Below are 12,770 nucleotides of genomic sequence, written 5' to 3'. Positions count from 1 at the left end.
TCCCGCACTAGAGTGGAAAAGTGAATCTTTGGGTATTGTAATCAGTACAGGAACAGCAACTTTCCGAGGTAGCTGTAGGAAAAAATTATTTCAAAACCTAACTGTATATATCTACATTTGTGTTGTTGCAATTAGATTTTCAACTATTCTTGTCATTTAACACAACTATGAATTAATAGAAACTATAAAAAATAACTAACTTGTAGTTTAACTCACAACATCTTTCTACTCATAGAAAAATCTATATCATACCATAGAGAAAGGATAAGCGTAAGCGTATTTGTATCTGATACTTTTGTATCTCATAGTTTTCAAATATTACCTTCAATAACTACTAGATTCAATAACATCGCTGATATAATGAATAGATAGTCTTTTGACTTTTTATCCTCAAAGCAGAAGATTTGATCGATAAAAGATAAATGTCTTTTCCACCACCATGGCACTACCTCATAATATCTGTGTGCTATCTTTCGTCATGAACGTATTGTTTTGTATCTAAAATTTATTAAGTTTCATTAGCACGAAGAAGACAAGGCAGACCGAAGAAAGGATGGCTTGTAGACGTGCAAGAAGATCTGCGTGTTATGGGAAGAGGATAAGATGGAGAACAGTAGTGAGGTTTTAACTTCCTTAACAGATATAGGGATTGATGGAGAGGCTTGGTGATGGAGGCCGCCCTTGGCCACGACAAACTATAGAGCCGCATAGTGAGTAAGTTGCCTATATTGTAGTTAAATTTACACCTTAACTATACTTGAAGTATACTTAACTAGTAGTTCTGTGAACAGTAGGCCTCGCGCAGTTATAAACCACATCGTCCTCTTGTACTGTCCATCAGAGTAAATCCTGTCTGAATGTCGTGTCGGCAAGATATCGGTGTGAAAACGATAACGGCTTTTGTTTGGGTTGGTGTATCAGAAATACACCAAAACATCAGAAGCTAATCTTCTACAAGACATACTGGCAACAGGTCAGCCCGAGTTGAAAGCAGAGAAAGGTCGAGAGACAATACTATGTTATTTTATATATTAATTGCATAGAATCAATAGTGCATTTAATAGTGCATAAAAATTGCATGCGATGAGCCATGAAATTAATAGTCCACACAACACCTGATTTATTACCAAGTTGCATTGAGATATAATTTGCATGCGTTATAGCATGCAATAATCCACACGACAGCTGATTTATGATGAATAATCCTGAAGTCTGATTTACGGTAATATTGACGTTAAAAGGAGACTCCTTTTCCTTTTGTATTATCCTTGAAATATAAAATTTCAAAAAACCTTATGTATGTTCGTCGACACGAAATTTAAAAAGGAACATACATGTCAAATTTCATGGAAATCTATTGCCGCGTTTCGTTGTAAATGCGGAACATGAATATGAACATAACAATATAAAATCATATGAACATGAAGAGGAATCATGAAAATCGATGAAAATCGTCGACTTGAATCTTAGACTTTCACTTCGCTCGGTCAATAAAGATTTTCGATTGATTAATTAGTTAATCTAAATTTAGTCATTAACAACGTGCAACTTCAATTCCAATTACATATCTCTATTGTTATTGTTTCAGGTGTGGAGAGTACGTCGAAATTCTATTGCCCAAATAATTGTGGTAGAAGCTACAATAATAAAGGAAGCCTTAGCAGACATCTGAGATATGAGTGTGGAGTGCAACCCCAGTTCCAATGTGACCAGTGTTCTTATCTTACTAAGCATAAGAACAATCTGCGAAAACATGTGCTTCTGAGACACGCTGCAATGAAAATTCATATATGATTACTGATTGCTTTTGAACAATGACTGTTGAACAATTCACTTTGTACGATGACAACTCATGAACAGTTTTTTTTTCAATTACCAAATCCTCCACAGTTTACTATCTCTGGCAAACTTACGAAGTGCAGGTTGAATATGTACAGAATGCAGAGTAAATTATTCAAAACCTAACTGTATATATCTACATTTGTGTTGTTGCAATTAGATTTTCAATTATTCTTGTCCTTTAACGCAACTATGAATCGATAGAAACTATAAAAAATAACTAACTTGTAGTTTAACCCACAACATCTTTCTACTCATAGAAAAAAACTATATCATACCATAGAGAAAGGATAAGCATAAGCGTATTTGTTTGTATCTTATGATACTTTTCAAATATTACCCTCAATAACTACTAGATTCAATAACATCGCTGATATAATGAATAGATAGTCTTGACTTTTTATCGTCCAAGCAGAAGATTTGATCGATAAAAGATAAATGTCTTTTCCACCACCAAGGCACTACCTCATAATATCTGTGTGCTATCTTTCTTCATGAACGTATTGTTTTGTATCTAAAATTTATTAAGTTTCATTAGCACGAAGAAGACAAGGCAGACCGAAGAAAGGATGGCTTGTAGACGTGCAAGAAGATCTGCGTGTTATGGGTAGGATAAGATGGAGAACAGTAGTAAGGTTTTAACTTCCTTAACAGATATAGGGATTGATGGAGAGACTTGGTGATGGAGGCCGCCCTTCGCCACGACGGACTATAGAGCCGTATAGTGAGTAAGATACATTTATTGTAGTGAAATTGACACCATACTGTTCTTGAAGTATATTTAATAAATATTTTCGATTGATATTTAGTTATTAACAACGTGCAAGTTCAATTCCAGTTACATATCTCTATTGTTATTGTTTCAGGCGTGGAGAGTACGTCGAAATTCTATTGCCCAAATAATTGTGGTAGAAGTTACAATAAAAAAGGAAACCTCAACAGACATGTGAGATATGAGTGTGGAGTGGAACCCCAGTTCCAATGTGACCAGTGTTCTTATCTTACTAAGCATAAAGACCATCTGCGAAAACATGTGCTTCTGAGACACGCTGCAATAAAAATCCATGTATGATTACTGATTACAGTTTTCTGAACAATGACGGTTGAACAATTCACTTTGTACGATGGCAACTGATGAGCAGTTGTTTTCAATTATCAAATCCTCTTTAGTTTACTATCTCTGACAAACTTACGAAGTGCAGGTTGAATATGTACAGAATGCAGAATAAATTATTTCAAAACCTAACTATATTTTTTTTTACATTTGTGTTGTTGCAATTAGATTTTCAACTATTCTTGCCCTTTAATGAGTAAGTTACCTATATTGTAGTTAAATTGACACCATAACTGTTCTTGAAGTATACTTAACTAGTAGTTCTGTGAACAGTAGACCTCGCGCAGTTATAAATCACAGCGTCCTCTTGTACTGTCCATCAGAGTAAATCCTGTCTGAATGTCGTGTCGGCAAGATATCGTTGTGAAACGTTAATGGCTGTTGTTTGGGTTGGTGTATCAGAAATACACCAAAACATCAGAAGCTAATCTTCTACAAGACATACTGGCAACAGGTCAGCCCGAGTTGAAAGCAGAGAAAGGTCGAGAGACAATACTATGTTATTTTATATATTAATTGCATGGAATCAATAGTGCATTTAATAGTGCATAAAAATTGCATGCGATGAGCCATGAAATTAATAGTCCACACAACACCTGATTTATTACCAAGTTGCATTGAGATATAATTTGCATGCGTTATAGCATGCAATAATCCACACGACAGCTGATTTATGATGAATAATCCTGAAGTCTGATTTACGGTAATATTGACGTTAAAAGGAGACTCCTTTTCCTTTTGTATTATCCTTGAAATATAAAATTTCAAAAACTTTATGTATGTTCGTCGACACGAAATTTAAAAAGGAACATACCTGTCAAATTTCATGGAAATCTATTGCCGCGTTTCGTTGTAAATGCGGAACATGAATATGAACATAACAATATAAAATCATATGAACATGAAGAGGAATTCAAAACCGTCGACTTGAATCTTAGACCTTCACTTCGCTCGGTCAATAAAGATTTTCGATTGATTAATTAGTTAATCTAAATTTAGTCATTAACAACGTGCAACTTCAATTCCAGTTACATATCTCTATTGTTATTGTTTCAGGTGTGGAGAGTACATCGAAATTCTATTGCCCAAATAATTGTGGTAGAAGCTACAATAATAAAGGAAGCCTTAGCAGACATCTGAGATATGAGTGTGGAGTGCAACCCCAGTTCCAATGTGACCAGTGTTCTTATCTTACTAAGCATAAAGACCATCTGCGAAAACATGTGCTTCTGAGACACGCTGCAATGAAAATTCATATATGATTACTGATTGCATTTGAACAATGACTGTTGAACAATTCACTTTGTACGATGACAACTGATGAACAGTTTTTTTTTCAATTACCAAATCCTCCACATTTTACTATCTCTGGCAAACTTACGAAGTGCAGGTTGAATATGTACAGAATGCAGAGTAAATTATTTCAAAACCGAACTGTATATATCTACATTTGTGTTGTTGCAATTAGATTTTCAACTATTCTTGTCCTTTAATGCAACCATGAATTGATAAAAACTATAAAAAATAACTAACTTGTAGTTTAACCCACAACATCTTTCTACTCATAGAAAAAAACTATATCATACCATAGAGAAAGGAAAGTGTAAGCGTATTTGTTTGTATCTTATCATACTTTTCAAATATTACCCTCAATAACTACTAGATTCAATAACATCGCTGATATAATGAATAGATAGTCTTGACTTTTTATCGTCCAAGCAGAAGATTTGATCGATAAAAGATAAATGTCTTTTCCACCACCAAGGCACTACCTCATAATATCTGTGTGCTATCTTTCTTCATGAACGTATTGTTTTGTATCTAAAACTTATCAAGTTTCATTAGCACGAAGAAGACAAGGCAGACCGAAGAAAGGATGGCTTGTAGACGTGCAAGAAGATCTGCGTGTTATGGGAAGGATAAGATGGAGAACAGTAGTGAGGTTTTAACTTCCTCAACATATAGGGAGTGATGGAGATTCTTGGTGATGGAGGCCAAGGCAACAACGAACTGTAGAGCCGCATAGTGAGTAAGATACATCTATTTTAGTAAAATTGACACCATACTGTTCTTGAAGTATATTTAATAAATATTTTCGATTGATATTTAGTCATTAACAACGTGCAACTTCAATTCCAATTACATATCTCTATTGTTATTGTTTCAGGTGTGGAGAGTACGTCGAAATTCTATTGCCCAAATAATTGTGGTAGAAGCTACAATAATAAAGGAAGCCTTAGCAGACATCTGAGATATGAGTGTGGAGTGCAACCCCAGTTCCAATGTGACCAGTGTTCTTATCTTACTAAGCATAAGAACAATCTGCGAAAACATGTGCTTCTGAGACACGCTGCAATGAAAATTCATATATGATTACTGATTGCTTTTGAACAATGACTGTTGAACAATTCACTTTGTACGATGACAACTCATGAACAGTTTTTTTTTCAATTACCAAATCCTCCACAGTTTACTATCTCTGGCAAACTTACGAAGTGCAGGTTGAATATGTACAGAATGCAGAGTAAATTATTCAAAACCTAACTGTATATATCTACATTTTTGTTGTTGCAATTAGATTTTCAACTATTCTTGTCCTTTAACGCAACTATGAATCGATAGAAACTATAAAAAAATAACTAACTTGTAGTTTAACCCACAACATCTTTCTACTCATAGAAAAAACTATATCATACCATAGAGAAAGGATAAGCATAAGCGTATTTGTTTGTATCTTATGATACTTTTCAAATATTACCCTCAATAAGTTCTAGATTCAATAACATCGCTGATATAATGAATAGATAGTCTTGACTTTTTATCGTCCAAGCAGAAGATTTGATCGATAAAAGATAAATGTCTTCTCCACCACCAAGGCACTACCTCATAATATCTATGTGCTATCTTTCTTCATGAACGTATTGTTTTGTATCTAAAACTTATTAAGTTTCATTAGCACGAAGAAGACAAGGCAGATCGAAGAAAGGATGGCTTGTAGACTTGCAAGAAGATCTGCGTGTTATGGGAAGGATAAGATGGAGAACAGTAGTAAGGTTTTAACTTCCTTAGGGATTGATGGAGAGGCTTGGTGATGGAGGCCGCCCTTGGCCACGACGGACTATAGAGCCGCATAGTGAGTAAGATACATCTATTTTAGTAAAATTGACACCATACTGTTCTTGAAGTATATTTAATGAATATTTTCGATTGATATTTAGTTATTAACAACGTGCAAGTTCAATTCCAGTTACATATTTCTATTGTTATTGTTTCAGGCGTGGAGAGTACGTCGAAATTCTATTGCCCAAATAATTGTGGTAGAAGTTACAATAATAAAGGAAACCTGAACAGACATCTGAGATATGAGTGTGGAGTGGAACCCCAGTTCCAATGTGACCAGTGTCCTTTTCTTACTAGGCATAAAGACCATCTGCGAAAACATGTGCTTCTGAGACACGCTGCAATAAAAATCCAAATATGATTACTTATTACATTTGTACAATGACTGTTGAACAATTCACTTTGTACGATGGCAACTGATGAACAGTTGTTTTCAATTATCAAATCCTCTACAGTTTACTATCTCTGACTAACTTACGAAGTACAGGTTGAATATGTACAGAATTCAAAATAAATTATTTCAAATCCTAATTGGTATTTTTCTTCATTTGTTTTGTTGCAATTCAATTTTTAACTATTCTTGTTCTTCAAAGCAATTATGAATAATTGAAAACAATAACTTGTAGTTTGAGCTCCAATATTTTTCTATTTATAGAAAGAACTATATCATATTTTTCAAATATTACCCTGAAAAACTATTAGATTCAATAACAGCGCGTAAAATCACGTAAAAATGAAGATAGAAAAATTCTAATCTCAGCGTCTTTAAATTAATAATTTGGAAATGAAAAATTAGGAATCGGCAAAGGAATCGTAAGAATCTCCTTCTAATCATTCACTTATAGAGAAAAATTTGCTCAGAACAAAGATATTTTTATTATTCAGAAGTTTGTATGCATGCTATAGAAGTGAAAGTGGATTTCATCCATCAAGTATGATTCCTTTCGACTAATCTTCTCTTCTCTCATTTTTCCACTTATTAGTAGAATTGAATGAAATAACTTTTCCCTACTTATTCAACTAGCCTAATATTCAACGACAAGGGAATATCACTCTAACAAACACTTCACCTCGGCCACAATCAGTGTGCGACTTGGTACAGAGCGAAAATAGCTCTGTTGGCCCACATATGTTTTTGGTGTGCACATAAACTCTGCGTACGTTTAGATGTTGCTCTGCAGAATAAAATAGCTTGGTCTGAACATACCTTTAACTTCTTTAACAGATAGGGATTGATGGAGAGGCTTGGTGATGGAGGCCAAGACCCACGACGGACAGTGGAGCCACATAGTGAGTAAGTTACAGCTATTGTAGTAAAATTGACACCATAAATATTTCGAAGTATACTTAATAAATATTTTCGACTGAATAATTGAACGAGCGTCAGCGAAGTTCACACTTTTGACTTACTGAAGGCCAAAGTCGTTTTCTGCCTGTTTGTATGTTCGACAAGAACTTTAGAGAGAATTGATCGATCAGCTTCAAATTTTGAACAAGAATTCTTCGAACCTTTTTACAGGTCAAGTTCGTTGGACAACAAAATTGACTCACTTCTTGGTCCTTTTTCAGGATATAAAAAATAACATTGAAAGTGCATAAGAGAAAACTTGTTTTGATTTATCATTTATCAGCCAGCTGGAATTATTTTCATGCTATTTCAGTAATTTTTTCATTCATTTAAAGAAGCTGATGCTATATTTTGGCAGTTGTCACACAGACTGTCAGACAGACTGACTTAATGCGCCGACCACTGATTTCAGCTCAATAATACACAACATTAATTAAATTATAAGTTTCATATTTAATTTATATCAGCTGTGCTAATAGTGAAGTTGTGTTTCTTTTCTGGCTCAAAATTTTGCAAAATTACTCAAAAATTTCCAATTTGTAGAGATTTGAGTGAAATATTTTTGTTTTTCATCAGTTTTTAAATATCAAAATTCAAAATTTTTAGTTTAGTCATTAGTTTTGAAGTGGAAATTGGACTTTTTGAAGTGAAAGTGGAATCTTAACCTTATTCTTTTTTGAAACTTTTGTTTGTAAAAATTTTGGGAGAAGACAGTTTGGGTTATACCAATCATATTATATTTATTATAATTATGATTTGTAATTGTCATTGAAATAAATAAATAAATATTAACTCGCTTCTGTTAACGTTCGTCTGCTTGTCTGTAACATACACGTAATTAATAATACTTGTCATAGAAGTTGCTATGACAATTTTGTTTTTTGTTTAAAGTCTTAAAATTGTGAGTAGAAGCTCCTATTAAGCTGCGTTTACACCGGAGTTAATAACATGAGTTATTAACAAAAAGTTATTAACTTGACTGAATCGTCAGAAATTTCTCTTAACAAAAGTTAATAACTCGTGTTTTTAACAGAAAATTCCTTGTTATTAGCAAGATCTTGTTATCAATATGATTGACTTCCATATGATTTAATTTAACGAGAGTATTCATATGATATAACAGCCGGAATAAAAAGCAAAAAATTGTCTTCAAAATACTTTAAATTGAAACAGGTGTGATCATTATAAGAAAATATAAACTTAATGATCTTCATCTGATTATTTTAATGTAAACAAATTATAGTTCGTTCACACAAGAGTTTTTAACAATGTTAATAACATTTTCTTTTGGCTGCTAGTTTTGTTATTAACAAAAGTTAATAACTTTGTCACGTGTGTCGTCTGCAGCTGTAGTTATTAGGGAACAGCTGTAGTTGTAGGGTAGGGATACTGAGCGAGGGTGTTGCGGAAAAGATTGGAACCTGTTATTAACAAAAGTTAATGCGATAGAAGAGGCTTTTGTTATTAACATAACACATTTCCTTTGATCTTCACCGACTCTCGATGGATAACATAAATCTTGCTAATAACAAGGAATTTTCTGTTAAAAACACGAATTATTCACTTTTGTTATCAGAAATTTTTGTCGATTCAGTCAAGTTGATAACTTTTTATTAATAACTCATGTTATTAACTCCGGTGTAAACGCAACTTAACATGATGTTAATGACTTTTGTAATTAACATCAGTTAATAACAAAAATGTTTAAAACTTGTGTTATCAACTCTGTTGTAAACTCAGCTTTAGTATTCACTAAAACTGATTATTCAATGTATAGGTTCTCATTCATTTCATTTCATTTTTGTATCATTTATTAGTACCTTCAAATGTTGAGATCATTGAAACGGTTTGAAGTGCGGGTTTCGCCATTAATTTTCCTTTGAAATTCTGTATCGAAATCATGTATCACATGGAAGATACCCATCTCATTTTAAAAAAATCAAGTTGGATTCAAAATGAAGCTGGATTCGAAATGGAGTTGGATTGATATGACATATCCAAGATGGCGAACAAAAGGTTTGAAGCGTCAGAAAGTATTTTTTTCAATTGGAATAGGATCCCCATGTAACCTACTACTGTCATATCATACTAAGATCTCAGAGATCAATATAACAATTCATGAGCGAGTTCTTTGACCCAGAGGGTCTCTAGTTTGTTTTAATCAAATTATACGATTGATATTTAGTTATTAACAACGTGCATCTCCGATTCCAATTACATATTTCTATTGTTTTTGTTTCAGGCGTGGAGAGTACATCGAAATTCTATTGCCCAAATAATTGTGGTAGAAGCTACAATCAAAAAGGAAACCTCAACAGACATCTGAGATATGAGTGTGGAGTGGAACCCCAGTTCCAATGTGTTATTAACAATAGTTATTAACAACGTGCAACTTCAATTCCACTTACATATCTCTATTGTTATTGTTTCAGGTGTGGAGAGTACGTCGAAATTCTATTGCCCAAATAATTGTGGTAGAAGTTACAATAATAAAGGAAACCTCAACAGACATCTGAGATATGAGTGTGGAGTGGAACCCCAGTTCCAATGTGACCAGTGTTCTTATCTTACTAAGCATAAAGACCATCTGCGAAAACATGTGCTTCTGAAACACACTGCAATAAAAATCCAAATATGATTACTGATTACATTTTAACAATGACGGTTGAACAATTCACTTTGTACGATGGCAACTGATGAACAGTTTTTTTCAATACCCAAATCCTTAACAGTTTACTATTTTTGGTAAGTGTAGGTTGAGTATGTGTAGAACGACGAATGAATTATTTCAAATCCTCAATGTATTTTTCTTTATTTGTGTTGTTGCAATGCGATTTTCAACTATTCTTGTCCTTCAAAGCAACTATGAATAAATGAAAACAATACTATAGTAGTTTAACCTCCTATTCATAGAAAGAACTATATCTTACTTTCAAATATTACTCTTTATAATTATTATATTTTCCTTGATTAATAAGAAGAGTAAGTATAATTAAATTAAAGTGCAACTTTTGAATTATTGTATATCAAAGATTCTGTTTGGTTAAAAAGTTAGAATTATAATAGAATGTAATATTATTCTTCTACTCCTTTCACTTCAACTCAATCCTCCATAATAACTTGACCAGTTCTCCGTCCTCTTTTAATTTCTTTTTCTTTTTCTTCTTCTTCTTCTTTTTCTTCTACTTCTACTTCTTGCTTCTTTTTTTTCTTCTTCTTCTTCTTCTTATTCTTCTTCTCCTCCTTCTACTCCTCCTTCTCCTTCTACTCCCTCTCCTCCATTTCCTCCTCCTCCTCTTCCTCCTTTCAAATGGGGTCGGTATTCCCATTGCGCAATAATTACAATTTGGAATCTATTTTCTAAAATGATTTTTGTTTGGCTCCAGGTGAGATGTTCATCCACCTACAGGATGACAAATTGAACCAATACTTTGCCAAAGATGCGCCCAACTTCGTCTGTCCAAAGTGCCAGAGGAATTACTCAGCGCTGAGCAGTCTCAAGCGACACTTGAAGTACGAGTGTGGCGTCGAACCGAAATTTAAATGTCCCCACTGTTCATACCGAACCAAACAGAAGATACATTTGAAATCCCATGTCGTTGTCAAACATCAAGATTTATTTTCAACACCGTAAACCTTGTGAACTTAGTTGCATTTTCAAGTGTGAAACATCAACATTGTAAAGCTTGCGATCAACAATTCTGTAAAATCAGTTTCACATCCATGGGTGACATTTTTATTTCATTGGATGTTTTATACTGTCAGTCTCTCTCAGTTACTATAAAAGCTCATGAATTGTACACTCGGTTACAATATTGATCATCGAAATTGAATGCAATAGTAGCAATAACTGTTGAACCTCAATAGCATCTCATCAAGTGTTTCTTATATTAAAACGATTCTCATTAGTCCGATTTAGAAAAAATTCAAAATACCAGAAATACTCACAACACAGATCCAAGTGTCTAGGCATTCTCAGGTCATGTCATATTCATGCAGTACATGTGATAATACAAAACTGTAAGGAAAGAAAAGAAGTGGATAGACTTTGGAACATTGATTCTACTGATATCAACACATTGAAGATTTGTACTTATCTATTTCACTAGCCATGACGAACTGCTAGTTCAAAACGAAAAGATTTGAATATTATGTTTCTCGTAGCCAGTGGTACTTGAACTTTGGCAGTGCAGTATCATCATAAAGACGTCCACTGCGATTTTGTTCTTTCAACTTTTTGTTTCCAAGTGTTAGTTTTAAAAAAAATCTTTTTTTGAACTATTTTTGATGGGTTATTTCGTTTTTAATGCATCAGACGGTCTCATTTGTAGTTGATTAAGAAGTTCATGCATAGCACTTAACTATAATTATTAGAAACTGGATAAAAATACAGTATATATAATAGAGCCTTTAATGTTCTGTGTTATTTTCTTGAATTCAATTGTGACTGGGTGAGAACATTGCTTTTATTTCTTAATTTATAACGTTAATAGAATACATTATTGATGTTTACATTTCAATTACTTAAATTAAATTTACAAATTTAAAATACCTACATTAAATTTATTTTTATATCATACTATTCATACATTCAGCAATTCTCTTGAGAAAAAATCAATTATTATTAATCATTAAAGAACATTGGGCTTCAATTATCTTCAAATGCATACATTCAACAACCCAACTCATGTCTTTTCCATCTATGTTTTGTATTATTTGGTATTCCACTAGTGTTTATCTCCTGTATAAGTTTGATCACAAACCAGGTCTGTTCTAAATTGAGCTCGCATTGTTGCCAGGTATGATGGATTACAACAACGCGATGCTTAGCTGTCCCAAATGTGACAGAAAGTACAATTTGAAGAGGAATTTATGGCGACACTTGAAGTATGAGTGCGGAGTTGAACCGAAATTCAATTGCAATTTTTGCCCGTTTCGTGCAAAACAGAAGATACATTTACAGTCTCACGTTGTTCTAAAACATAATGCTAGAATGATGAATTTCAAATTTGAATAATTTTGTTCCCTGATGAGTATGTTTGTGATGTGTTATTATTAATCTGATCCAATTCAATTGCGGTACTTGAATTATTGTGACCTGTCTCAATTTTTTTCGTTTATTATCTCATACTTTAGAAGAGATTACATTTTCTTTTTTGTACTCAAGAGAAATAAAACTTTTTTATGCCAGTTTTTAGTCATTCTAATCACTATCCTTACAGACTCAGAACTCTTTTACTGCTTGACTTTATTGTCGAATCAATAATATTATTGATTTTCAGCTTTATCTATAACAGTGTCAATGAGTTGTGTGAGTATTAATCCTACCTACCAAAACTTTGCATTGCG

General features: G+C 33.3%; 3 protein-coding genes across 35 annotated transcripts in view; all 3 read left to right on the top strand.

Annotated features, from left to right (window-relative positions):
* The window catches only part of LOC111063080 (longitudinals lacking protein), a 592,348-nt gene that overhangs the window by 291,442 nt on the left and 288,136 nt on the right, over window positions 1-12,770 (top strand). The window lies entirely within an intron of this gene.
* LOC120351406 (longitudinals lacking protein, isoforms A/B/D/L-like) lies at window positions 5,331-6,604 on the top strand. The gene is made up of 2 exons (XM_039428615.1): window positions 5,331-6,086; window positions 6,229-6,604. Exons 1-2 carry the CDS (start codon window positions 6,029-6,031, stop codon window positions 6,432-6,434), a joined length of 264 nt encoding a protein of 87 aa, XP_039284549.1. The 5' UTR covers window positions 5,331-6,028; the 3' UTR covers window positions 6,435-6,604.
* On the top strand, window positions 7,109-10,596 carry LOC120351407 (longitudinals lacking protein, isoforms A/B/D/L-like). 2 transcript variants are annotated; one of them, XM_039428617.1, is made up of 2 exons: window positions 7,109-7,367; window positions 9,664-9,806. In XM_039428617.1, the coding sequence occupies exons 1-2, from the start codon at window positions 7,325-7,327 to the stop codon at window positions 9,801-9,803; spliced, it is 183 nt and encodes a 60-aa protein (XP_039284551.1). In that variant the 5' UTR covers window positions 7,109-7,324; the 3' UTR covers window positions 9,804-9,806. The 2 variants fall into 2 exon arrangements, with proteins under 2 accessions (XP_039284551.1, XP_039284550.1); XM_039428616.1 differs by lacking the exon at window positions 9,664-9,806 and adding an exon at window positions 9,854-10,596 and having other exon boundaries at window positions 7,169-7,367.

This window comes from Nilaparvata lugens, chromosome 5 (genome assembly GCF_014356525.2).
Source record: "Nilaparvata lugens isolate BPH chromosome 5, ASM1435652v1, whole genome shotgun sequence".
NCBI classification, from domain to species: Eukaryota; Metazoa; Arthropoda; class Insecta; order Hemiptera; family Delphacidae; genus Nilaparvata; species Nilaparvata lugens.
The sequence above is the reverse complement of the archived record's forward strand: the minus strand, read 5'-3'. Positions and strand labels throughout refer to the sequence as shown.

Excerpts from the sequence above, each read along its gene's own strand:
- LOC120351406 (XM_039428615.1), top strand. The coding sequence starts at position 6,029 with ATGGAGAGGCTTGGTGATGGAGGCCGCCCTTGGCCACGACGGACTATA. Across the intron at positions 6,087-6,228 it reads ACGGACTATAGAGCCGCATA|GCGTGGAGAGTACGTCGAAA; the intron begins GTGAGTAAGATA and ends TTATTGTTTCAG.
- LOC120351407 (XM_039428616.1), top strand. The coding sequence starts at position 7,325 with ATGGAGGCCAAGACCCACGACGGACAGTGGAGCCACATAGTGA. Across the intron at positions 7,368-9,853 it reads ACAGTGGAGCCACATAGTGA|GTGTGGAGAGTACGTCGAAA; the intron begins GTAAGTTACAGC and ends TTATTGTTTCAG.